Below are 27,055 nucleotides of genomic sequence, written 5' to 3' on the forward strand. Positions count from 1 at the left end.
TTCCACCTACCATAACACTTGGAAGTGCAGAGATGCTCTGCTCATCTGTAAGCTCTGTGCTTGGTGATATGGTCATGATGCTGAGGTCTTTCTTAAGACTACCAAATGTAAGACTTAAGACTACCAGGTGCTCATTTTGGGATGTGTTATAACAGCAAAAGAGTTAAAATAGTCACAAAAAGAATCAGGTATTCTGTCTCCACTACAAATAACTATTTCTGATAGAGGAAAAAAAAAAGTACATTTCCGCTTCGTTTTATCATTTCATATTTTCAATAAAGTAATTGTTTATATTTTATTAGCCAGAATAGGACATCAGCTTCCATTACATTGAAACAGAATGAAATGAAGGTTCAGACGTGCCAGCAACCTGCCAAGAGAAGAGAGGTCAGACATAGCACCACTATGCAAGGCTTGCTAACTGAGCATCACCCCTTTCCCAAGCCCAAACACTTTTCCATAAGAGCAGGCAAATTTCAACACATACACGAAGAAACGGCTGATGCCCCTTTTACATACAGCAGTGAGAATAACCAGAAGCTTATTGTTTTCTGCCCTGTTTGCAGCCTATGAGGACAACTCATTGTTTTTTTTTCCCCAAATGCCATTTCAGTGGATATGTATCTGAAAGTAGACTACAGATTTTTGAAACGCTTGGTTGTTGCTATGTAAGAACACGCTCAAAAACTTTCATACTGTCCTTGTCTATCCAGGTTTGCAAGGTATATATAGTTTCATTGTATAGTGCTCCTTTACTCCGTTCAAAGAGAGGTTTTAACAGAATGCATTGGTCTCTTCCTGGAATTCTCTAATACAAGTATTATTTTATTATTTCAATATCTAACAAAGCATCAGTTATCCCCATTTTTACACTAAATGTATAAACCTGAGGAACCTACTACTTACTTGCAGGCAATCCCTGATACACCTGATGCAACATCTATCCATTCCTCCTTCCTTGCTTACCCTTCCTCCCTACTTGAGGTCCCTAACCCTGTTTGCCATGCTAGAACAGAAAGAATACTGATAACCCTTAATTTCTGTATACCCCTATAACAACCTAGTTCGTTTAGAATGCCCCAAAATACAATGATGCCATAGTTTAGTTGAGATTTAAAACTGTAAGTACAAAAGTTCATATGCCCATGTTTCTCCCTCTAATTATGTTTGTTACTACCAACTTCTCCTTTGTTACTCTTTCTTCCTGGGCTGGCACTGAATCATTTTGGCTCTGGAAGAACATCTGCCACTTACCATTTACTTATCTGCCACAGCAGGAGTCTTCTTTTTAGATCTAAGCTTGAAATATAAGATGAGCATTGCAACGCCTGTGTATGTCGCTATAACGTACTGAAAAACATAATAGTTATGGTTACTTTCAAGCTACAACTCAGAAAACACCATTAGACTAGCCTACAAAAGTTAATTGATGCAATACGTACATTCCTCCTGCCCACCATGGTATAGGAATTGAAGTACTTCTGAAATCCAGTGAACTGGTGCTGAGATCCCGAGTCATGGCCAGCCATGGTTGCTCGTCCTAATAAGCAATACAGGAAAGTTAGCAAGCTTTACAGTCAGTTGGACAAGATCAATACAAAAAATACCAGCAAGCCAATTGAGCCAACTACAAAACCTCAGAAGTACTTTCACAGGTGCAGCAAAACCACTAAGCACATGAGGGCATGCCTTTGCATTTTGTCTGCATCTAGATGAAAGTTTCAGACCTACTTTAAGAAGTCAATCAACACACAAGCCTGGTGTGCATACAGTGACATACTTGCAGAATCAGTGAATGGTTGAGGCTGGCACCTCTGGAGATGCCAAAACCCAACCCCAACCTGCTCAAAGGGGCAGCTACAGCAGGTTGCTTGTGAACTTCCCAGTTAGGTTTTGAGCACCTCTGGAGACAGAGCCTCCACAAATACCCTGGGGAATCTGTACCAGCATTTGATCATCCTTATGACAAAAAATAATATTATTTTCAATGTTTAGAGGGTAATGATTTTTTAAGAGCATGCTTTTCGTATGTTTGAGGAAGATTTATAATTAGGACAAATGTTTATTGTTTACTTTCTAACTCAGCTCAAAGGAAGCACACATGCCACAGGGTTACCTGCCTGATTATGCAGAGATGCTGTCGCCACCAGTACCCTGGTAAAAGAGGGATACAAAAAACTGCTGCAGCCGGCTCTGTGTTCATTAACACCCTCCTTATGCCAACCTGATCCAACATCCCTGCTGTATAATCAGGTATGCTTGCCTGCAGCTCGGTTAAGTATGAAACAGCAAAGAAATCTCACAGAAACAGCCCCTTAATCTCGAAACATTCGCAGTGGATGACTCGGAAAGCCAAAACCACCTATTTTTTTTTAGCCAAACCGACTCGGAACCCTGCAAAAACCACCGTGCCCTTCCCAGGGCGGCTCAGAGCGCGGCCCCCACAGCACAGCCCGGCCTTTGGGAAGAACCCGGTGCCCTTGACGGGGACAGCCCGGCCCCCACCGACCCCTCACGGAGCCGGCCCCGCTTGGCAGCCTCAGAGGAGCGCGGCTGACCGGGGGAACGCTCCCAGCACCGGGAAGGCACCACCGCGGCGGCCGAAGGTCGCGGGCACCTCACGGACCACCCGAGGCCGAGCACCTCACCCAGCCGCAATCCCTCCAAGCATCACGAAGCCAGCAGAAAGAGACAGCGACCCCCGCCCGCCGCCCTTCACCGAGCCGCCCCCCCTCACCCCGCGGCCGCCCCGCTACCTGGGCCGCCGCCGCGCTCTGCCCTTCCTCAGCGCCCTCCCACAAAATGGCGGCGGCTTCCTGCCCCTCTGCCTGCTTCCGGCGCGGGGCTGAACGCGTGTGGTGGGGCCGGGCATGGCGGCGGCGGTCGGTGACGGGAGGTGAGGGAGAGGTGCGTACAGCTCGGTGCTGGTCGCCCGGTGTGGGCTCGGAGGGAGCGTGCTGCGGTGAGTTGTGGTGTTACTCCGCGATTTTGAGGTTAAAGGGGGTTTGCGTGTCTCGCGGAGTGCTTTAAGTTTGGGTACTCGGTGCTGTAATGGTGATTTTTTGTGAGGGTGGTGTTGGGCAAAGTAATAAAACGTGAGTCGAGACAGTAAGCAAAGCGATCTTTATTTCTTGGGATCCAGTGAGGTTAAGTGCGTTTATTAAATATGTATAGAAGTAAGCTTATAGTTCACCCTAAAGGTGCTTAAAATTATATTAACCGTTAAGCATGGTATAAAAAAAAATGCAATCTAAACTTCCCGCTTAAATCCAGATTTACTGATTAAATTCAAATTTATTCATCGCTAAAATCCAAGCTTTCTACGTGATGACTCGTGCTGGTCATTGTATCTTGTCTGCTGGTTGCGGCAAAGATCCATTCAGGAAACTTGCATGGTTAGAGCATTTTTTCTTATACTTATAACCATTCTTCTAAGAATACTGTTCTAAAAATGGTGTTTCTAAGTGTCTTAAATACTTGATGCTTCAGTTTTGTAGAATTGGGATGTAAATAAGAAGTGTTTGAGATGCACGTGTTCAGGTGGCCCCTTGCAATACTTGGGGTGTACTCAACATGGGATATTCTATGTTTCCACCTGAGTGGCTTCTTTTTTCCTCACTGACTAACTCAAAAGCAGCTATCTGTTTTCTTGCTTAGTTTCTGGGTAATTCATGCTTACGCCTCTTCAGCATGTTTGTGAGGAACAAATTTAAGAGCTATGTGTTTACCTTCTGTTTTGTCTTTTGTCCTATAGAAGCGCAAGCATGGCATCCATAGAAGAAAACTTTCCCCGAGGGGGCATCCAGAAAAAACCCACAGAGAAAACGGGAAAAGCACCCAAACCAACGACAGAACAGGACAACTTGTTTGACGTACGTTGTTCCATATTCTTGATTAACTCTCCTCAGAGCTCAGAAAATGACTTGTGATCCTTCTTATCCTGTGCTTCTATAGTAGACTAAAGGGACTTCCAGAAAGAGATAACTGCTGCATTCCTGTTGCATCTAGTATTCTAAAGGTGTGATACTTGTTGAATAGTATGACAAAAAATTCAATCAAAATTATTGTTCAGAATTTAGCTTTTAAATATTCCACAACCATCTGATCCTGAGGTACTAAGAATCATATAATAGTTTGGATTGGAAGAGACAGTAGATATAGAATAAGTTTGGTCTTTTTCCTTCTGTGCAGTGAAGTGTGGTGCAGTTCACTTTTGCCACTTCTTTCTGCTCCCAAAATTCACAATCTCAGCCCAAAAGGAGATATTTTGGAGGACTTGCATTTAGATGTATCAGCAAGCTCATTTCCTCTTTTCTCTGATCTAGAGTTTTCCTCTAACATTATTCCTGGCAGTGGAGTCTTGCCTTACTACAGTTTTCATTTTCTCTACTTTTGTTGTTTTCATCTCTGCTTATAATCTAAATTAGGTTCGCCATGAAGAACAATCCCAGAAAAGAAAAAGGAATCAGGAGGATCTCGGAAAGCGGAAAAAGTTCAAGGCAGACAGAAAAGCTGGTGCTAAAGACAATACTATGAATATTGAACCACTCACAATTGAGGTTTGTGGATAAATGTTCTATTCTGTGCATCTCTCCTCTCTTAGACTTGTTAAAAAAACATGCTCTCCCTCATTAAATCTGTAAAATACAACAGTAGTTCAGGACAGAAATGTGTCTACCACACTGCTATTCACTGATCTGCCAAGATATCCACGGTGTACTGTTTTTGTTTTCCCAGCACCTTTGTGAGGGGATGCTGCTGCTTGGTTGTATCAAAGAGGTCAGTGACTTTGAGCTCGTCATCAGCTTGCCCAATGGACTTACAGGATTTGTGCCAGTCACACAGATCAGCGATGCCTACAGCAAAATGCTGAGCAAGCAGGTGGCCCAAGGGGAAGTCCTGGAGGTGAGACTTTGGGTCAGGGCTGTGGTTTGTGTCCAGGAAGTATTAATAATAACCTGGAATCAACACTGAGACCTTGTTTAGAACCTTGGTTTCCTGGTGTCTCACTGGCTGACTTTAGTTTGATTATCAAAGGACTTGGTGAATAGTGTGGTCCTTACAATTTCATTGTGTTTCTGCATACAATGTATTGCTGCATAATGCTAATATAGGCTGACTGTGGACCCAGCTTTCCCAAACAGCCTTTGCAATTTCCTGATATTGCCGATTGCTGAAAAGAAAGAGGATGGGGTAAAATGTTACCATGTCTCTGCTATCAGCACTCCATAAATTCTCTGAACTTGTGGCATGTGGGACATGCAAGGTGCTAGCCTTTCAGTGGTGATGTTTTCCTGTGCTAAAGAGGGTGGTGAGGTGAGGGTCTCTGGCTTGGTGCTGAGCTGCAACCTTCTAACTCCATCCTGCATAGGATTCCTTTTATAAGCAAAGCTTACCAGACTTGCTAATGTGAGGGTTCATCCCTGCCTCTATATTGAAATTTTCGTGTTTGTGGTATTTCCTGCCTTTTATTGTAGTCTTGGTAGAGAGCAAGTGTTTTCCTATAGGATTTTGGTTTCTAAAGCTACTTCAGTAACAAATTCTGGCCTTCTTGTATTATGTAATATTGTTGGATTTGTATGCGTTCTTACTTTTATGACTATCTTGCAGGACTTGCATTCTCTCTTGGACATGTATTCTCCAGGGATGCTGGTCAGATGCATTGTGACCAGTGTTGAGAAAAGTGCTGATGGACGTCGGAGCATCAAGTTGTCAATCAACCCCAAAAATGTCAATAGGGGTCTGAATGCTTCAGCACTAACATCAGGCATGGTAAGTGTTCTGGGTCTGCCACAGCCTCTCTAGGCTTTGGAGGTGCCTCTTGAACAGTGCGTGGCGGGGTGGTAACGCTTCAGTTTGTCCTTGCATGGTACCAGAGCAGAACATGGAGCTGCTGCTACCAGTGGAATAGACCTGGGAGGAGAGGGCAATATTGGTTCTTGGCTACTGGCCTGAAGGGTGTCAGGCATGAAATCTGTTCACCTGATTATTCACCTGATACTGTTTGAATTTGGAAAAATTATTTTATTACTTCTTTCCACATAGGATTCTTTGTTATTTATGCAGAGATCAGTATTTACCAGCCTGTCTTGCAGAGGTGTTTTGTTGTTTGTTTCCAGCTTTATGGTTGCAGGCATCTGCCTGCAATTAGAGCACCTGTTATTTTTTATCCCACTTTTTTTTTTTTTTTTTTTTAACCAATGGGTTTATTAACTCTGTACATGCATAGCTAGACAAGGGTACAGTTGAGACCTTGCTGTCAGATGAGCTTGCAAGTAGGAAGGAATGTTGTGTTCCTTCTGATCTCTGTACCAAGTGAGTACACGGGTGGTAAATCTCTCACTGGATGTGTATTCTGTGCAGACTCAGCTGTTTCTTCACATTACTGAACTGCAGTGCTTTCCTCCCAACAGCTGCTCTCTGGCTTTGTGTCTAGTGCAGAAGACCATGGCTACCTCATTGATATTGGAGTCAATGGGACTCATGCTTTTCTGCCTCGTCAGAAAGCCCAAAATTACATCAAAGCAGTCAAGAGAGGTAAGTAGTAGTACGAGAGGAGCTTCTGGGGTTAAAGTGGATGTAGAGAATCCCAGAGATTAAAGCCTGTTATAGCTGTCTTGTTAGTACACCTCAGTATTGTGGTGGAGTCTTTGAGTTGTTGAAAACAGCAGGTTTTCGGCTGGTGGGCAGCAAACTGTTAGGTTTCAACCTGTTTTCTGCCAGACCATGTTTCTGCTCCAAGCCCACCCATCTTTGTTGGCAATAGACTTTGACTGAAAGGAGTTCAGACTTCTTAACAATAAAAGCAGCTCTGAAAAAGCTTTGGAGAAAACTATAGGCAAAAGACGATCCCTTAGTGTTCCTGGAGGGGTTTTTATGCTGTGGCTTGTGTTTGTAGGGCCTGACTTGAAAATAGGTCAGAACCTGAACTGTGTCATCGAGCAAGTAAAGAATGAGGGAAGAATTGTCCGTTTGTCTGTTGATCGATCAGAGGTTGCTGCATCCCTTGCAACAGAGCAACAGAACTGGACGCTCTCTAATTTACTGCCAGGGCTGGTGGTGAAAGCTAAAGTGCAGAAGGTAAGCTCTTCTTTTTGTTGGTTTTCTCTTTAGTTTTTGAGCCTTCCTGAAGATAGGGATACAGGTAAAATGAAGATTGAGGTTTTGTACCCTGGAAAACTTAGTTTCGGCTCAATTCCATGAGAAAGGCAAACGCTTTTTTCAGCTAGGCACTCCCGCTGGGTCCACCTAAGGTCTGATCTTTGCTATGGTTCTGATGCTATGAGTGTAAAGGCTTCAGCCTGGAGATGGTGATGAACCTTAGCATAGAACAGATTCCATTTTATGCTTCTATGGTCTTTGGCTAGTATTCAACACTGTAGCAGTAGTCTTCAGAATAAATACGATAGTAGCGAAAAACTAAAGGATTACTTTTACAAATCAATACAGAAAACAAAGCTGTTAGGAGTTTTCCTGTCTCTTTTGATGTACTTGTTGTTTAGCACTTACGGTGGCTTTTTGTGAAGTGTGTGAACTGCACTCACTTTCTGAGCTACATGAAAACTAATCAACTTATTTTTCTTTTTTCTTGACATCTTTGTGTGTAATTTCTTTCCCCTCTCTAGGTAGATCCACTGGGGATCAGTCTGACCTTTCTGTCTTCCTTCACTGGCATTGTGGATTTCATGCACGTGGACCCAGATAAATCCATAAACTATTCTCCAAATCAAGTGGTAAGGAGAAAGTGAAACACAAATAGAATTGGTATGTTGCTTACAACATCCTTCCCCAAAATACTGCTGGAGAAGATAATGGATATTTTTCAGTGGAATCATCTCTGAAATCTTAGTGATGATAGTTGTCTTCTTTATTTGAATTACCATCATGGCTACTTTAGAGCTGTAAAAAGCAAAGCCATTCCAGGGGTAATGGAAGACTTGTTTGGGAAGCATGAGAGACTTGCGGATGGTGGCAAATGACTTGTGCAGTTGTCTCCCTCATTGCATTGAGGGAACTAGCCCATAAACAGATGGAAGCAAAAACCTCTTGATCTGTAAGCTGTAAAAATTGAGATGATTGTTTTGGTAGCAATAAGGGAAGTGCTCCTTTGAACAGAGTTCAGGCATCAAGCAGGTCTAAAAAAGCCATGAATTGTATGACTTTCTTCTGTTTTGTATGTGAACTGGTATTTAACAAACATTACCTTTTCTTAGGTGAAAGCCTGTATCCTCTCTGTTCATCCCACCTCCAAGGTGGTGCGGCTCACTCTGCGGCAGTCGTTCCTCAATCCTGGAGGATCCCCAAACCAACTCTCCAATGATCGCATTGGGGCAGTGGTGGAGGAGTCAACGGTGAAGGCTTTCTACAAGCAGTTTGGTGCCATCTTTGAGCTTGATGATGGCACTCATGCATTTGCACGGGTAAGTACCAGGGCAGGGAGGGAACTCCTTCATAGATACCAGCTTCTTGGGAAAGAAAGCTAGGACAAGGTTTTACTTTCTCCCCTTAATGTTCTTTGTGAGACTAAAACAACAAAATCTGCAAGGTGTTGACTAAATCTAGCCTCTCCTATCTGGGTTGGAGCGTAGCTGAGTTGTTCAAGGACTGATGGAACCTGTTGCACAAAGAATATGTTAGAACAAATATTTTTGTCAGCTGCTACTACTTCAGTGTAAGGTCTTCCTTAAGTTTATTTGTAAGTGCTTCCTTTTCCAGACACTAAATTGCTATTTTTTTTTTTCCTAGTTGAAACATCTGTCGAAAAACAGAAAATCCTTTAAACCTGCAGCATTTAAGGCAGGATGTAAACATAAATGTCGTATCATTGACTACAGCCTGATGGACGAGATGTGTATTTTATCTCTGAAGTAGTAAGTGCCATAGACTCTTCCAAGAAATTGATCGAAGGATTAGAAGGGTTTGGTCAGCGTGGAAGATACTACATTGCTTTGCTGAACTGGAACTTGCCATTTGGGTTTTTTGGCCTCTATCTGTATTGTCTCATGTCAGGTTGTCTAGATACCTCGTGTATCCTACCCTAGCCATAGGGTCACCACCTATATGGTTGGTGGGCTGAGGCAAAAAGAATTTTACTGAGATCATGTCAGAAGATTGACTGAAAAGGAAACTGAACCTTGTTCTTCTAAGTCCCAGTCCATTTTGCTCCTCTATCTTAGTGTTTCCATCTGTGGCTTTAAGTAGTGAAGACAGTGGGTTCCCCTTTCCTGGAGCCATGTGTAGTGGCTGTTACCTGGATTGGAACCTGGTAAACCTCCCTAAATTTTGTTCAGAGAGCTGTGCTGGGAGTAAAACACAGAATTGCTGCTGGCAGTAAAACACAGAATTCTGGTGTTGTAAAGTGCTGGGTATGCATGGGATAATGGGTATTTGGGACACGGTGTAAAGGGGATTGTTTCTCTTATCCTGGGTTCTCTTCAAGTTGCCTGACTGGTCGTCTCTTACTGTGTCTCTTTCCTAGTCAAGTTATTGGAGCTCGTTTTCTGCAGTACCAGGATATTCACACAGGGGATGTGGTGCAGGTGAGCTCTTGGGGGACTGACAGTATGATGCAGTAATTAAAGAACTGATCTAGCTAATATGCATTTCTTCTGCTTGATATGTATATTCAACTTCTGATTCAGACTCGTGACAGGAAAGCGAGAAGGAAGACCTTGCCTTGTAGGATTTACAGAAGTAGCCTACGTTTAGGGAAGATAGGTTGTAAAATAAACTTATACAATATGTAATGGTTAATAGGTCAGATTAATTGGGTGTAGTGTGGGTTACACTAAGATTTTATGGAGCACTGTCAAATTTCATGATGGGATGTGATACAGTGTCTTGGCTGTTTCCTGTCTATGCACAGTCTGCTGTTATTGTGGAATGTACTGATCCTTTTCTATCTTTTGGGTTCTAGGGCAGAGTGTTGGCTCTGAAACCTATTGGGATGCAGGTGAAAGTGACTGATGGAATTAAAGGGCTTGTGCCATCCTTGCATCTTGCTGATGTAATCCTGAAGCAGCCTGAGAAGAAGTACAACGTAGGAGACGAAGTCAAGTGTCGGGTGAGAGCTGCCAGAAAGGGTCTTCAGCTGCTTTAAATTGCCATATTTTGTTCTGAAAATAGCAGCTGTATAGATTAGACAATGGCAAATACGTTTTTTAAACACTTTTGTACTCTACTCTTGTAGGTGCTAGAGTGCAATCCTGCAGAAAAGAAGCTATTCCTTACTCTAAAGAAAACTCTTATTCAATCAAAACTTCCAATCCTCTCCAAATATGAAGATGCAGAACCAGGTCTGATCACACATGGCTTTGTGGTGTGTGCAAGGGAATTTGGCTGCATTGTGAAGTTCTACAACGATGTCAAAGGTTTGGTACCAAAGAATGAGTTGAGCGCAGAGCCCATATCTTGTCCTGATAAAGTCTTCCAGGAAGGCCAGGTAATTGATGTATCTATGCCATGCCTTGTAAATGAATGTAGAAGAGAAATATGTAGTTGAGTCAGCTGTAATGTGAATTTTTTCTGGAGGAGTCAACTGCATCAAGAGATACTCATCTTTCACTTCAAGTAATAGTTTCATCTGTTTAAATGGAGCATGTGAAAGGGACAGCTCTTTGAGTATTTCAGAGCTGTGTTTTTTTTTTTTTTTGTGTGTGTGCATTTTCCCATCTCATTTTGTAGGTGTTAGTACACCAAGGAGGCCTATTTAAACTTTTATTTTATCTTTTTTGTTTCAGGTTGTTAAAGTAATGGTTTTAAAGTGTGAGCCCGAGCAGGAAAGGCTCTTGCTGTCCTTCAAGTTGTCAAGTACGTCTGCACCTGAGGGCAAAAGTGAACATACTCCAAAGAAGAAACAGGAAGTGAAATATCAAATAGGAGAGGTATTGAATTAAATGACTGTTCCTCTCTTTGTCTCTAATTGTTTTACCAAAAAATTTGTATTGCTTTGAGCATCTCTGCTTCAAGAAAAGCTATTGGAGGTCAGGAACTAGCTCTAAATGTGCATTTCTTACTGTGTGGCCAGATCAAAAACAAGATCTATGTTGTCAGGATAAAGGAGTCCCAGGACAGTTTTATAGGAGGTACTAATTAACGCTTCTGTTCCAAGGTGAAGTCCTCTTTCTTCTGGATGCTGCTGATTGATGTTAACCCCAAAAGCAGCTGCTTCTCCTCTCTGGAAAAATAACTTCAGTGAAATGTTTTTGAAATGTCCTTTCCTTCCTTCTTGTCTTTGGAATGAACAGTTTCCAACACCCTGCACCCTTCAGCCTTCAAATTGAAAGTAATAACCAAAAGAATGTTTCTAGCGTTTGGCTTCTCTAGGAGCTGAGAATTACTCTTATTTTACTGTCAGTGTTGGCGTGCTTCTGAGGCTCAGCCCTGTTGATGTCAGATTTTTCCTTATATAGCTGGGAGGCTGTGTCAGAGCCCCTGGAGCACAGCATTTGATAACCTGTGCATTCTTGAAAGGCACTTTGGGTTCTATACCATTTTATTCTTTTTTTGTTTTTCCAGATGGTTGATGTGAAAGTCTTGAAGAAGAAAGAGAATGGGCTAGAGGTTTCTATCTTAGAAGATGAAGGCAATGTGATAGCCTCTCTTCCCACAGTGTACCTCTCTGACTTTGTTGCTAACTGCAAGCTCCTGTGGCATTGTCTTCAAGAGGGAGATGTCTTGCCCAGAGTTATGTGCCTAAGTGACAAGGGGGACCGTATTGTATCCTTTGTCATCTCCACCAGTCAAATGTGGGAGGTGGAAGAGAAGAAAGGGGTGGGGGAAAGAAGAGTGTGTGTGTGTGTTTGTCAGGAATCCAGAGTATCTGCAACAAACTAGTTAATGTGTTGGAGTGTAAGTGCCTGTCACGTTATCTATGTTTCAAAGAGTCATTATAATTTGTGTTAAGTGAAGCTCGGCTGCTGCTTAGCATTCCACTAAGACCAGCATTTGGTTGTGAAATCACTGAGCTTCCCAACCAGCTTCTGGGCATCAGTGTTGATCACATCACAACCATAGCAAAAAGAATTGCTCCCCTTATAGCAGAAAGGCAGAACTGAAATATTAAGAAAATTTCACTTCAGCTGGTGTGAAACATACATCTTTAATGCTGAGTAGCTTAAGAGGCATTTATCACTAAATTTTACTATAGGGGCAGCAAGATTGTAACTGAAATTGTAGGATTACTGCCTAAACTTCCAGAAGTGCTGTAGATCAATGGCTAGCATCACCAAGTGATTTGATTGGTATCAGGCTCCTTTCATTCATCTTTTCCCAGTTTTCCTAACTGTTTGCTCAGATCTTGTGCAGGAAGTCTGCGGTGATTTCTGCTGTACAGGAGGAGCAAGTTGTGAGAAATTTCTCTGAAATCCAGCCTGGGATGCTGTTGACTGGTTACGTGAGGAATGTTATGCACTTTGGAGTGTTTGTGGAGTTCCCTTTTGGTGTGACAGGACTGGCACCCAAAGTGGTAAGTCATGCATTCACTTGACTTTGGAAAACAGCATGTATAATCAGCAAAAAAAGGTTGAAATGTTTTTTAAGCAAGGTTGGAGGGAACAGTATTGTTGGGAGGGTCCTGTATTTATACAGCTTCCCTCAGTGGGATAAAAAACACTTTTAATCATGTGTTTTTATTCACTTCCAAAATGAAGAAAAGGACTTTAATCAGGGATTTCATGTGATGTTTCATGTGACTTCAGTAATTGGTTTTAATTGACAGCTTTCTCTTAATTTGATTAATTTTTTGTGTTTTCAAGAAAACCCTTCTCAAGAGCACTGCAGGTGGCTGATAATTAGCATCTGTGCTCAATAATCCTTACCCCTTTGTTTTCTCTGCACAGAGCATGAGTGACAAGTTTGTGACAGACACCAAGGACCACTTTGTGGTGGGACAGACTGTGATTGCGAAGGTGATGAGCACTGATGAGGAGAAGCAGCGTGTGCTCCTTAATCTGAAGGTGTCAGAGTGCAGCTCAGGCAATCCAGCTGCAGAGAGCTTTTCCCTACTGAATCAATATTTCAAGGAGGTGAAGGAAATCAGGAACTTATTGAAAAGAAGAGGTAAAAGATTGCACGTGTTCTGCCAAAAGGGATCATATCCCAAATATGGGTTTCCAGAGGTACAAAAAGGGACAACTGTTTTCCTTTTAAATGAAAGAGAGCTCAGTTCAAGCAGAGACTTGGCTTTCAAGAACAGTTGATTAGTAAAAGGATGTATGTGTAGTGTCTGCTATTGACAAGAAGGCTTTTTGGAACTACAGCTGGAACAAGCCAAAGCATCTGCTCTTTTCACTGAAGTCTGCTAGGTTTCTGGCATTGTTTTGAGGTTAAAACTTAAAGAATTAAAAGTAAGGAGATAAGTGGATGAAGTGTGGGGGAGATGCAATGGAACCAGTAGATGGCTACCTCAAAATATCAGTGAAGTTAAAAATGAGAGAGAACAGGGTGAGATTAGATGGTCTGTGTACCAAAGCCTTTCTGCAGGAGACATTTTTTAGGGTGAATATTTGTAATTGCTTTATGAACCAGTCTAAAAGTTAAGAAACTGAGGCAGTAACATTTCTAACTTCATCTAACATTTTAACTGACAGTGAAGGACCCTAGCATTCTTTCTAATGGATAATTAAGAACTGTTCCTACTATTCTTATGATATAGAAATCCATGTTTGTGCACATTGTAATCATTAACTTGTTTTTTATTACTGATATTGGTGCATGGAATGCCTGATTTTTTTGCACGGAGAGGTTTTTTAAACTGTTCTGAGTCTTAGCTAGGATCTGCTCAACTGGAAGCTATAGTGGTGCCTCAGCTAGCTTCAGCACTAGGATAACTATGCTGGCACTCAAATTTTGTGACAGCCCAAACCTGGACTCATATGAGTTTGTGCAAATGGATTTTTCTACTTGTATTACAAGTTTGCTGAAGGACTTCTTCAGCAAATGTTTTCTAAAATGGAGTTTTATTACTATTGGGAATACTGGATATCTCACTTTTTTAAAATCAAATTCTGACTGCCTTTTTAGGGTCCCTATATGCAGTAATGTTTTATGTTTTGTTTCCTATGATCGTGAAGTGATGGATCTGTTTTGTGCTTTTTAGTATTAATTCCTGTTTGCTTTCACCTTTTACTATATTCAGTGCTGTGTGATACTCTTCCTAGAGAGAATGTTTTCCAGTATAACAGTTGCCCAGTCACAAATGTTTCTACTTAGATTAAGTCATAGAACTTACTTCTTTGTATCTTTACAGATTCAGGGGCCTAAACTGTGTTTTCCTTGATAGATGTGGATGTAAATGCTTGTTCATGTTCTCTTGGGAAAATGTGAAAACTTTATTATGCTAAGAAATGGCATGGGTAAAACTAACTTGTCAAACCTCTTCCCTTTTTCTAAAAGAGTCTGGCATAGCCCGAAGTCTTTGTGAATTGATGCCCGGGAAGGAGCTGCAGCTGGTTGTGCAGGATGTGAAGGAGGATGGCTCAGCACTGTTCAGTGGCAGCTGTGTGAAAGGCTTGACTGTAACAGCCACTCGTTATCATTTGGGAGGTAGGACATCTTTTATTTGACTACATGCTTTGGCTTTCACTCTTGTAGTGTGAAACCTCCATCATGAATTCTTCTGATGAGGAATTGACACGGGAGGAGTCTGCTCAGAGTAGGGACAGGCTCAAAGAGGTAGTTCAGTTTTCTGATGTCTCGCTGATCCATTTGCATCATTTGGAATGCATTGCTTAAGCCTCCCTGTGCCTCTTAACTAGTTTGTAAGACAGACCTAATCCTGCCTCATATCTCAAGCATCTTGTAAGGTTTAGTTAGTGCTTTGAAGTCTTTGTCTATGTACATAGACAAAGTATAGAGATAAATACTCATACAAGCCCCAGCTTACTGTCTTTTTTTAATTTCTCTGGAAATGCATTCTTTGGACTATTCTCCATATGAAATTGCTGTTAATTTTTCTTCTAAATTGATGTAAATTTAAAATAGGGCTGCAATCTCAGTATTTTGTGATTCAGTGATTAAAGGAGTGAAATGGCCTATTACACAGAACCCAACAAACACACGCAGAGATAATGAATAAATCAATTAAACCAATCTCAAATGTTAAGTTCAGCAGGAGTGGAAACCCAGCATTTCTACATTCAGAAGAGTTTTTGCTTCATCAGCAGCAAATAGACTTTTCTGCAAAAGTTGTAATCTCTTGCAAAACCTGTCTTACTTTGAATTTGTGTTTAGTCAGTCTCTTGTCAATGTTATTCAGAGCTGCATCTTTTGTAAAAGTCAATTTAGTTCTTCCATAAAAGTATCAGACTCATTTTTCCAAATAAAAAACCCTTTTTTTTTCCTCCTTACCATTAATGTTGGAAGAATCTGTTCTCTTCTTAACTTGGTACCAGATATATAATACATCTAACTTAGCTCAAGTAACTTAGTTAAAATTAGCATCTAAGCAGTCTCTTTACCACTGCAGTTCTTAAGAATTAAACGTGAACCACTTATCTGTCATGTGCCACTAGCTCAGTAGCTCAAAATTCTTCACTGTCATCATGATGTAATCTTTGTTCTCATTTGTAGATAAAAGTATTGCTCCTGGTGAGAAGACAAAGGGATTGGTTCTTCATGTGGATGTCCTCACATCCAAGGTTTATGTTTCTCTTCGAGAAGAACTGTTAAAGCAAAGACCCAAGCAAGTATGTGTTCAGTTCTAAGACTTGTGTGTTTCTGTTCAGGTATCAAAGTCCAGGGGGGTGAATTTTGATGGGGCGGGCTGTTTCTTCCTTTAGAGCTTTAGACCTCATTATGGCCTCTCACTACTTAAAGTTGTCTTACAAAAAGGTTAGAGAGCCATTCTTTGCCAAATCAGATAATGATGGGGCAAGGAGGAATGTTTTTAAACTAAAAGAGGGGAGATTTAGATTAGAGATTAGGAGGAAATTCTTCAGTCAGAGGGTGGTGAGAAACTGGAGCAGGTTGCCTGGAGAGGTTGTGGATGCCCCGTCTGTGGAGGTGGTGTTCAAGACCAGGTTAGATGAGGCCCTGAGCAACCTAGATGTGAACTATATGTTCTTTAAAAGTCCCTCCAAATTCAAACCATTCTGTGATTCTATGAGGTAAAGCAAAGGGGATCAGAATCTCACCTGAGGGAAGTCACTATCTTCTTTTCTGTCTAGCAACTCAAAGAGAACTCCCAGCACTCTGCCATTGTGCAGCACATAGCAGAAGAGTTTGCCATCGTGTCTCTGGAAACAGGCCAGCTGGCAGCTATCCCCATAGCCTCTCACTTCAATGATACCTTCCGCTTTGACTCAGAAAAACTGAAGGTGGGACAGACAATCTATGCAACCCTAAAAATGGTGAAGGTGAATGACCATGGAGTTGTGTTAGCAGTACAAGACCCAGCAAAGAAGAATGTTTTTGTAAGGGTCCGGAAAGAATCCGAGACAACTTTAGAAGAGATGCTTGCTGCTGCTGTGACACACTCTCTTTCTGTGGGGGATATCGTCACTGGTACTGTTAAATCTGTCAAACCAACCCATGTCACAGTTGCTATTGATGACAAGTTGACAGGTTCAATCCATGCATCCCGGATTCTGGATGAAGTGCCCATAGACTCTTTTCCAACACACACTCTGAAAGCTGGACAGAAGGTGACTGCCCGGGTCATTGGAGGCAGAGATGTGAATACTCACAGGTGGGAATATAAGCATATAATACTGCTTTTTGGGAAATGTGAGAAGTTGCACAGTCACTTAATTCAAATGATCTAGGCTGTTCTGTCTGTCACCAGATGCTGTTGCAGTTACCATTGCTGGAGTAGTTGAGACCTTGAGAAAATCTGCTCCTTTGTTGTATTCCAAATCCATGTTTCGGTGAATTAACTCTCTACCTATGTCAGTGTATTTATCTGGAGTGTAGATTAGACATATTTCTTGCAATCTTTTATGGTTCAGTGGAAACCTTAAATGCAAGCGGAATCTGTCTCCAGACAGTAAATTGGCTGCAGTACTTTGGATACCTAAATTGCCACTGAAATAGTGCTAGAAAGGGCTAAAACAGGAAGGCTTGGTAGTTTTAGGGAACTTCCACTGTTTTTTGTCAATGCAGAGGGATTACATGTGGCTGGGGGCTGGTGAGGTCATGGGAAACTCTGATCATCTTCCTGTTCTTTAGGTATCTGCCCATCACCCATCCACACTTCACACGGTCTATTCCGGAGCTCAGCATTCGACCAAGGTGAGCATTGGCCTCTGAGCTGTTTGCAGATGTTTCACAGACCTTGTATTCATGTAACTTCTCTGCCTTGTTCCTCCCTTTTTTGAAGGAGCTGACCATAAGTAAGGAGTTGCAGGTGTAGCAAGGCCTCATGCTCCTTTTTCTACCTTAACTTGGATCTGAATACTACTATAGATCACGGTGCTCTCCTAGCGAATGACTTCCTTTGAACATTCTTTTGGCTTGAGGTGCTGCCAGTCTGGACCCTGGAATGCCCCTTCATGTTGGCAGGATTCCTTCCTTAAACCCAGGGAAGGATTAATTCCCTGGGGAAGGATGCAGCAGAGGAGGGGATGGGGATGTATATCCCAAACGCATTGTCACAGTAACATTGACTCATCGCAGTCTCCTGGGTTTCTAATTCCTGTCTGTATTGCTAGGACCAAATATTCTTATTGATGTCCTCTTTCTTTCTATTGCGAACAGTGAAATAGAAGGGAAAGCTGAAACATTGAAAGATGGCACCCTCAAGAAACCTGAACTCTACAATGTTGGACAGACAGTCACCTGTTTTGTGAAGAAGGTGAGGTCGGAGGATTCCTAAAATGTGTGCTAGGAGGAGACAGCAATTGAAGGTGACCCCACAGGCTTTAGCTTAAACCTGTAAACAAACTACCAATTCTTCATTAACCATGAGAGTGGCCCATGCAAAGCGCAGCCTCTTATAGGGAGAATAGAGGAAAGGCACATTTTCTATTCTTGAGAGGGTCAAGCTGATGGAAACTCTTAGATGTACATCTACTGTCAACAAACAGGCTTCCCACCCTGTGCTCTAGCAAAATGGCTTTGAGATATCATGTATGCCACCTGCACCAAGTATGCTCACTATGACCCCCTCTGTGTGCTTGCCTGTGAATCACGGAAGCATTATATGTACAAGAATAGAACTGAAATCACTGTTTTTGTCTGGTGTGAGAGCAGAGGCTGTAGTGATTATTTCTCACCTTAAAAATTAGTAAGCCCACTGGGGAAGAGTTTTTTCCACAAGGTCTTACACTGTTTTTCTTTTTGTCTGTTTTGTGTCTTCTCAGTACAATGTCCTCAAAAATTGGCTGGAGGTAGAAGTCTCCCCTGATATTCGAGGAAGAGTCCCTCATCTGATGCTGTCTCCGAGCACCAAGGTAAGAGGTGATTATAGGTAAACTACACACGTTTTTCTATGCGTGTGGCTGCAAGTAATGGCCATAGACACTTCTGACATCCATGTGAACTCAAGCCTAGTGCTCTGCCCTAGGCATCATGCCCTTCACTGATAAGCAAATACTGTGCCTGGAGCTAGTTCAGTCCAGGATAACAGCCATTGTAGGAAGGCTGAGCTATCTGTCAAGGGTACACATCTAAGATACATTTAGAAAGTGTAAAGCTTCGTGGGAGAGTATAGCAGTCAGTGTTGTGCAATGCTCCTTTTCTAGTAATAAGCTGAGGTCTGTTTTTCCTTTCAGGTCTTAAAACATCCAGAAAAGAACTTCAAAAATGGACAAGCTTTGTCTGCTACAGTGACTGGAACGGGTGTCACTGAGACAAACCTCTTCTTGTCACTCATAGGTATAGTGGAGCCCTAACAGCAGGAGCTGCCTGCATACGATCCTTTTCTTAGAGGAGAGTCTGCACTGACCTCTCCAGGAAAGCTATTGCACTCCAGAGCCAAGCTGTACCTCTTGTAGGACAGAACTAATGCCTGGGACACTCACCCAGATGTAGCAGTGTGTAAAGTGCTAGAGCTCAGACCTTTAGTCTAAAGAATTGCTTGCCTACTGTCTCAGACTGAAGTCTTTCTTTGAGCCTTTATGAATATATTACCTTCTGATCTCAAACATAAAGTGGAACATGTGTCAGTTATCCTGTATCTTAGAACTGTGCAATTAAGGAACTTCTGTGCTATCAAGGCAAATGTTACTGTAAACAACACACAGACTGTACCTTGCCAAAAGCTTGTGGGTTTGATATGTGACTAAGTAACTAAAATCATCAAAATCAGCTTCATTGGCTCAGTATCTTTGTTGCCTTGGTTGCATGCTTTTGGGGTGTTATGAAGCCTTCTCCCTCCTTTGATTTTTTTTTTTTTTTTTCTTCTTTCCAGGAATTCCGTCACTGCAGCAGGGTACCATCACTGTAGGTGTGATAGCAAAGATGATTCCTCACGTTGGTTTGACCATCACGCTTCCAGGTGGGAAGACTGGCAAAGTCAGTATCTTTCACCTGAGTGATAAGTACACAGAGAATCCTCTGAGTGACTTCAAAGTTGGCAAGGTTGTCAGGTCAGTAACTTTCTTGTTGTTTCTTCAAGTAGCAAGGCTTAGAAATAGATCCCTCTCTGGTGGCAGTCTTTTCACTGATGTCAGACCTGTAAAGTTCTGCCTGTGGCTATGAAGTAACACTGACTTTCTGGGTCAAATGTATTTCAATCTCAAGAAATTGAGGTTTATGAATGCTAAAGCATACTGTTGTTTTGCCTCTAGAAGAGAAGGCAAAAGAAGGCTTTTTTAAATGTTTGGCTGAAACAGCCTTGTACTTCCCATGTATGAATGCTTATTTTGGCTGCCTTCTTGGGCTGCTTTTTGAGAGGAAATACTCTCTTAGCTAAGGTGCTGTTGGGACTGAGAGATGTCAGTTATCCCAGCTCTGCTGTGGTTCTATTTGGCAAGTCAGTTGTCGTTACATTTGTAATGTACGTGTAATTGCATTTCCCTACTACACAGACTTGATGGGAATGCTGGAGGGTGCAACAAACCAAGTGGTTCGGCTGTAGCAATCTCCAATTCTTTTGTACTGGTAATAGAGGTACAACAAGTAGACTTGTTCCAAAAAGCCCTTCACCTGGTGTCATGATTCTTTCTGTCAAGCTGGTTTGTGTGGTTTGTTTCCTCTAGAGCTTTGTTCTGCTGGTGAAAATACCTGTTTTCCACTTGTGGCTTTATTCAGTAGGTATAAAAGCTTTCTGTTTAACCCCCTTACTCTGCTATGCAGGTGTTACATCCTCGCCAACGAGAATGGCAAAATCCAGTTATCTCTTCGGCAATCCAGGTAGGTGTCTTCCCTCCAGACTGTCAGCAATGGAAAAGATTGTCCAACCGCTACTGGATTTCACTGTTCATTGTAAAGTGTTCAAAAGACAAGGACTAGATTTTATTTTTTATCTGTAAATGATAAGACTTGTTCCTACAAGAATTATTTTTCTAGTGCATCAACAAGTCTGGAAAGCCCGACACTTAATGTAGAGCTGATCAAGAGTTTTCAGATAGAATTTTTGTTTGGCATCATTTCTCAACTTGATTTGACAGCATTTCTTGTTGTTGTTTGTGAAGAAACAAAGTTCCTGCAGCGAGTTTGCAATTCAAACACTTTTATTTTCAGTGTTCAGCTGAATTTGGACCGTTTTGAGTAAAAAGCAGACTGTCTTAAATGTCCTTTAAAACAGCCTCATGTGTTGTCTGCTCTATACAACAAAAATGCATAAATCATGTTGGAATGAAGTATCTTAGAAACAAATGGGGGCTGTTGTTAATACAGATTTTTTTTTTTTAATATCCAGAGCAGAATGTGGTATCCCTAGGTGAATGAGTGCTTTACTTTCTAACCTCTCTTTTCCTTTAGGCTAAACCCAAGGAACAGCAGCAAAGTGGAGGATCCTGAAATAATGTCTACTAAAGATGTTAAGAAAGGCCAGCTAGTAAGAGGCTACGTCAAATCAGTCACTCCATCAGGTGTATTCTTTGGGTGAGTAACAAAAATTATACCGCGAAATAAGGGATCCTGGCAAACTTTGGATATAGAATTCTGGGATTTTGTTTAGGGGACTGTCTGGTGTAGTTCTGTGTTGCAAAATAGATTTCATCCTGGGAATCAAAATGTCGTTGCTTCTTTCTTGAGCCTGGGAAACTAAAGTATGGAAAACTTGTGTGACTCTGTAGAACTGATGGTGCCACAGATACAGTCATTGTGACTTTTTTTCTCTTCCTCTGCTATGGCCTACTTTTTTTTTTTTTTCCTCTTTTCAGCTTGTCTGCATCTCTTCAGGGCCGAATCCTGTTCCAGAATGTTTCCATTTACTATGTACAGAAACACTCCTTATATGAGAAATACCTGCCTGAAGGAAAGTTTCTCACTGCCAAGGTCCTTGGGTAAGTCCAAGGTTCTTAAAAAGGGGCAGTCAGTTAGTAGAAGGGAGATGAGGGGAGAGGTGGGGATGGAAAGAGGATAATGGTAAATGGTAGGAAGATTTTTTGGAACAAGTTCATGTACTTGCAGTCATTGTAAAGGCTCTTTATTTTTATTTATCTATCTACTTATTTATTTATTTTGGTTCTCTTTTTCTAACCGTTCCTGGCAATGAACTGAAGTGTAAATAAAAAAGAAAATCACATTGAGCTGTCTCTCCTGCCTGAAGACACTGGGATGCCAAGTGTCTTGCCTGAATCCCTGGGCTTGCCACGCTATAGTGCAGAGGAAGAGAAAAGAGAAGAAGAGAAAAGAGAAGAAGACAAGGAAAAAAAAGAAGAGCATAAACTGAAGACAAAACGGAGGAGAAAGAGTTCTGAAATTGAGCAGGTACAGGTGTGATTACTCAGGATTTGCTGGAGGGTTTGATTGGTCTAAATAATGTAAGTGACTGGAACTAGCCCCTGGGATCAGGCACGGTAATTCAAATAGGAAAAAAGATTAAATTACATTGGAGATCAGCAAGTTCAGAAACTGATCCTTTTGGGTTGGAATTAACTGAATAAGCAGCCTGACTGTGTTGCCTGTGTGACCTGTCCTGTTGGTCTTGCCAGCATATGTAGGTAAGAGCGAGTTTCTTCTGTTGTGTCCATCGTATGAGAGCATAGTATACATTCAGAATTGTTTTAAATACTTATCTCAGCTGTTGCCCTTCACTCTGGACTTGTTTTCTCTTGTTGCAGGAGGCAAAGCCAAAAAAAAGGAAGGTCTGTCCAACAGATGAAAATGACAGTGGAATTGAGGTATATTACCGGGAAGAGGAGGATGGTGACCAGGAGGAAGAGGCAGCTGAAAATAAATCTAAGGTGAGAAGCTTGGAGGAGAGCATGAGTTGGACATGACTTCGCAGCCCTATTGAGATGTATCAGTTCTGACTGGGATGACAGTAAGCATCATCCTCCCAGATAGGAGTGATGCAGCCTGGTGTTTGTCAGCTGTGAATGGTGCAAGGTGGATGGGGTTTGAGGTGACCAGAGTTAAATGTTTTTCTGATGGGCTGTTTGCAAGCATGAGAAGTCAGTAATACTGTCTGAAGAGAAGTCTCAAACAAACAGCATCTGTGTCTGGTCTCTGTTTAAATCTGATTATTATTTTTTTATTTTTTTTAAAACCTTTCCTTCAAGCAGTTAAGGAAACGTGGTGAAGCTCCCAGGCTGCAGGTATCCACAGGCTTCACCTGGGATGAGGACATGAAAGCGGTGGATATGGCTGTACTGAATCAGAAGGAAGAAAGCTCAGAGAGCGAGGAGGAGGAGGAGAATCCACAGTCTAAGGTGCCGTGTACTAGTACTGCCTGCATAGAAGCCGCCACATGGTGGCCATAAAGTGTTGTCTTGATATTTGCATGTCTGTCTGCCCTATAGCAAAGCCTCTTAACCCAAGGGACTATCCCTGACAGCTAATACAGAGCTTCCTTAACTACTCTGACCCTGGGGTTTAGCAGCAGATAATCTTTGAAGCAGAAGAGAAAAGGCCTTATTTTAGTATGGGTGCATCAAAACAGGGTTTCTCCTGTTGGCATACTACAAAATAAAAATGAGTATGTAGGGTCAAACACTTCCATGAAATTAAAATATTTGTATTTGATTTCATCTGTTTTTTACTCTCCTTTAAATTTGGAATATATTCAGAAAAACATTTTCAAATTACAGTTTTCATAGAAAAAGCACCAAAAATATTCTTCTATACTGTGATTTTTATTTTATTTTTTTTAATTGTTCTAGTTTGAGCAATCTAGCAAAACTGGAAATGAACTCACGAAATGCTCTGTCTGCTTTTCAGGATTTCCCCTCTCCCTCAAAACTCAACTCTATAGAGGCTGTGTATGGCCAATACTTTGCTCAGGGGATAGCTGTCTTGTGCAGAGAACTCTATCATGGTCTATTCTCAGTTTAGACATTAGTCACCCTAGTGATCCAGCAACATGCCCTAGTCTTGCACAGTTTCTCCCTATGTATTGTGGTTCTCTAGAGTGTAAGGGGGTGGTGAACACTGGCCTAAATAAAGGGTTGAAATGGAAGAATAAAAGTGTGGGTGGCTGTTAAGTGTGAATACTGCAGTTGGGATGCAAGGCTAACAAAGTACTTTTGACTCTCAGTGTATTTTGGTAATGAAACCAGATTTCATGTAGTGAAATCATGTAGTTCACACCTTTTGGAGGTGTGAACTGTACATGTGCAGAGGGGCTGGGGTGTAATTTTCCTCCTCCTTGAAATACTTGAACCCCCTCTCTTTGTGTGAAACCTGCCTAGCCTTAGACATGCTGGGATCTGTCTGTGCTTTAGCTGGCTCTGCCTATTGTTACATGAAGTTTCTGCTCTTCTCCAATCCTTTGTTCTTGCTCTTTTAGCCGAAGAAACAAACAAAGAAGGAGAAGGAGCTGGAGAAGCAGAAAAAGGAGAAAGAGCTTTGCAAATTAGAGGCAGCTCTGATGGATCCTAGTCGTCAGCCCCAGTCAGCAGATGATTTTGACCGCCTGGTGCTGAGCAGTCCCGATAGCTCCATCCTCTGGCTGCAGTACATGGCTTTCCACCTCCAGGCTACTGAGATTGAGAAGGCCAGAGCTGTGGCAGAGAGAGCGCTTAAAACAATTTGCTTCAGGTAAGAATGGGGTTCTGCCTTTCTTTGCCCCACAGGGTAATGGTGGGTTCATGGTGATGGGAGAAGAATCTTGGTAGCACCGTTGGTGCGTGTGCATGTGAAGTGGAAAAGTCTGTTTAAGTGAGCTCAAAATAATTAAATGGTGGCAATTGTGAGCTGCCCCTTTGAAGGTCTGGCTTGAGTCACCACACTTGGCCTGCAGCTGGCTTGCTGCAGCTTGTGGTCACAGTAACTCCCCAGGGTATCACTGAGCACATGGGCTCACCTCTGAGCAGTTGGAAGGGTTGGGAAGAGCCAAGCACTGTCAGTAATGTCCTTAAATGAAAACACGAAATAAACTGTGAAGCTCTCGTTGCCCTTTTCATAGGGCTACACCCTTGGGTATTAAAGCATCTCCGCAGCATGATTAAGTATATTGTGCTTTCCTGAATCACCTTTGTGGTTTTTAATTACAAACAACAGTGATCAAAAGTTCTAGTGTCAACTGCTGTGCTCTGTTCCAGGAGTGCTGTTTCAGTGAAGGGGTATGCTCCCCTCCCTTGTCTCAGTAACAGGCTACAAGTCAGCGAGTCTTTAGGTGGTTTGCAAAAAGCTGATGAAGGCTGGTAAAAGCCTAAATGTTCTTGTTTGTCTGCTTCAAGGGAAGAACAAGAGAAGCTGAACGTCTGGGTTGCTCTGCTGAACTTGGAGAACATGTATGGTACTGAGGAGACACTGATGAAGGTCTTTGAGAGAGCTGTTCAATACAATGAGCCTCTGAAAGTCTTCCAGCATTTGTGTGACATCTATGCCAATTCTGAGAAGTACAAGGTAAGATAGTGCAAATATCCCATTCAGTCACACCATTAAGCTACCAGTCCTGGCTGTGTAAGCTTCCAGCTGCCAGGCATTAGGCCTGTCCTGTTCATAACTTGGATTAACAGTTATGGTTGATGGCAGAAAAGGAACTACTGATACTTGCCTCTCACAGATGTTTGGAGATGCCTGGGTTGGGAGCAGGAGTTTTAGAGCTGCAGGGCTTTATTATGAACCTGTGTGATCTAATCCAACTTTGTCCTTCCAGCAAGCAGAAGAATTGTACCACACAATGCTAAGGCGTTTCCGTCAGGAGAAATCAGTGTGGCTGAAATACGCCTCTTTCCTCCTGAAGCAAGGCCAGACTGAGGCTACACACAGGCTTTTGGAGCGTGCTCTCAAGGCTCTGCCCACTAAAGAACGTAAGCACTCCTTCCATATCCATAATTCAGACTATGCATTGATGGATCTGCACCATTTTTGCAATATTGCTGAGCAATATTTCCAATACTGCTTTGCAATATCTCTGTGATAGTGTAGTAAGTGAAAACTGCAGCCAGTGGGTGCTCAACATGGTGCTCTTCACTGTAAGGGGAGGGGAAATGTCAACCTGGATATCAAGGCTATACATTATATATAAAGCAACCAAAGCCAAGAGAACTTCTGAGTCTTGCAGACATCAAGATTAATTTTGAATATACATATAAACTTCTGTCATCCACGGAGAGCTGAAATGGGAAGTGAACTGTGACCCTTCCTCCACTGTAATCTTCCACCTTGGACCAGAACTGCTTTACAACAAGTCATTTATCTCTGGGTAGAGATTGGTGCTGTCTCTGTGCTTGCCTGTTCTGCATATTTGTAACTCATTTGTGTCTCTTCATAGGGAAGAGGGCTGCAGTGATCCTCTAACATGTCATTGCTTTTTCCAGATGTGGATGTTATTTCAAGGTTTGCACAACTGGAGTTCCGTTTTGGGGACACAGAACATGCCAAAGCCCTCTTCGATAGCACCCTCAACAGCTACCCCAAGCGGACAGACATCTGGTCTATCTACATGGACATCATGATCAAACATGGCAGCCAGAAGGAAGTGCGGTGAGTTGTGCTACAGCAGGCTGGGGACGGGCAGAGTGTGGTGTTTAGAGCAATATTTGAAAAGAGCAGAGGTGCTTTGCAGCATGATGATGTCGAGGGCCTCCCAGAGCAAAGGTGGATTTGTATCACCTAGAGAAAGAAAACTGGGGCGTGTGGAAAGGGTTGCCTTCCCCAGGACTGGGGTGACTGCAAGATCTACAAGGCAGACAATAGTTGATTTGTAAGGGGTGCATGACAAAAACTGGAGGACTTGCACTGAGGTTCATCCCTTCCATGTTTTATAACATAAAACTGAGGAGAATGGTCACTCTTTGACAAGAGTTGACAGAAGGAAGTTCAATTTCCCACACTATAGATCCAGCTGTGGCCACTATATGAATGTAGGGTCAAATACAATGACAAGACCATAGCTTAAGCTGACCGGCAATGTTAGAGTTCTGCAAGCAAACAGAAGGCTTCTACCTTAAGGTTTTCACCAGTTCTCATGAGTCTTTCAAGCAACTGATTGAATGTCTCCCCTGAATGTCTGTACTTTGTTCAAATGCAGGTGCAGGGCTTGTGTTGAGTGCTGTCACCAACACAGTGACCTGAATCACTTCGATTTTTTGCAGGGACATCTTTGAGAAGGTCATACACCTGAACCTGGCACCAAAGAAGATGAAATTCTTCTTTAAACGCTACCTGGATTATGAGAAGAAATACGGCACAGAAGAAACTATCTTGGCTGTTAAAACAGCTGCACTAGAATATGTAGAGGCAAAGAGTTCCCTTGCTGACGCCTAAATACAGTACAAGTAAAAGCAGAGAGGCTCAGCTCTCCATGCGAAGTGGGAACTGAGGGGTGTGGAGTTCCGCTGTGGATGTCCATGGACAGTGGATTTCTGGACAGTATTGATCTATGACCAAACCAAACTGAAAGATCAAACGATCTAAGGAAAAGATCTGATGAATGTTTGCAGCTTTGTCTGGATGTTACAAATCTGTGTCTCTTGATGACTTTGAAGACAGTTTTTTAAGTAGAGACTGTTTTATAACCAATAGTGTTGGTGCCTTTATCCTTGTTCTTGTATCTCTC

At 42.2% G+C, this 27,055-nt stretch overlaps 2 protein-coding genes across 6 annotated transcripts; one reads left to right on the forward strand and one right to left on the reverse strand.

The window, feature by feature from the left end:
* Positions 1-250: 250 nt before the first annotated feature.
* ATP5MK (ATP synthase membrane subunit k) lies at positions 251-2,894 on the reverse strand. Of its 3 annotated transcripts, none has more exons than XM_027460697.3 (5): positions 2,757-2,858; positions 2,117-2,154; positions 1,443-1,540; positions 1,255-1,350; positions 251-370 (listed from the first exon to the last, which is right to left on the reverse strand). In XM_027460697.3, exons 3-4 carry the CDS (start codon positions 1,527-1,529, stop codon positions 1,258-1,260), a joined length of 180 nt encoding a protein of 59 aa, XP_027316498.2. In that variant the 5' UTR covers positions 1,530-1,540; positions 2,117-2,154; positions 2,757-2,858; the 3' UTR covers positions 251-370; positions 1,255-1,257. The 3 variants fall into 3 exon arrangements, with proteins under 3 accessions (XP_027316498.2, XP_027316500.1, XP_027316499.1); XM_027460699.3 differs by having other exon boundaries at positions 2,121-2,154; positions 2,757-2,856; XM_027460698.3 differs by lacking the exon at positions 2,117-2,154 and having other exon boundaries at positions 2,757-2,894.
* On the forward strand, positions 2,805-27,018 carry PDCD11 (programmed cell death 11). Of its 3 annotated transcripts, none has more exons than XM_027460694.3 (36): positions 2,805-2,907; positions 3,755-3,872; positions 4,428-4,559; positions 4,738-4,905; positions 5,611-5,772; positions 6,414-6,537; positions 6,899-7,080; positions 7,626-7,733; positions 8,214-8,420; positions 8,746-8,870; positions 9,479-9,539; positions 9,917-10,063; positions 10,190-10,441; positions 10,740-10,883; positions 11,518-11,718; positions 12,296-12,466; positions 12,840-13,059; positions 14,395-14,544; positions 15,571-15,686; positions 16,167-16,687; positions 17,167-17,229; positions 17,695-17,791; positions 18,300-18,389; positions 18,711-18,813; positions 19,349-19,526; positions 20,236-20,292; positions 20,863-20,985; positions 21,267-21,389; positions 21,609-21,816; positions 22,170-22,292; positions 22,614-22,760; positions 23,837-24,087; positions 24,729-24,897; positions 25,151-25,304; positions 25,815-25,980; positions 26,592-27,018. In XM_027460694.3, exons 2-36 carry the CDS (start codon positions 3,765-3,767, stop codon positions 26,761-26,763), a joined length of 5,523 nt encoding a protein of 1,840 aa, XP_027316495.1. In that variant the 5' UTR covers positions 2,805-2,907; positions 3,755-3,764; the 3' UTR covers positions 26,764-27,018. The 3 variants fall into 3 exon arrangements, with proteins under 3 accessions (XP_027316495.1, XP_027316494.1, XP_038037631.1); XM_027460693.3 differs by having other exon boundaries at positions 2,835-2,962; XM_038181703.2 differs by having other exon boundaries at positions 2,872-2,896.
* The last annotated feature ends 37 nt before the right edge of the window (positions 27,019-27,055 follow it).

This window comes from Anas platyrhynchos, chromosome 6 (assembly GCF_047663525.1).
Source record: "Anas platyrhynchos isolate ZD024472 breed Pekin duck chromosome 6, IASCAAS_PekinDuck_T2T, whole genome shotgun sequence".
Classification (NCBI taxonomy): domain Eukaryota; kingdom Metazoa; phylum Chordata; class Aves; order Anseriformes; family Anatidae; genus Anas; species Anas platyrhynchos.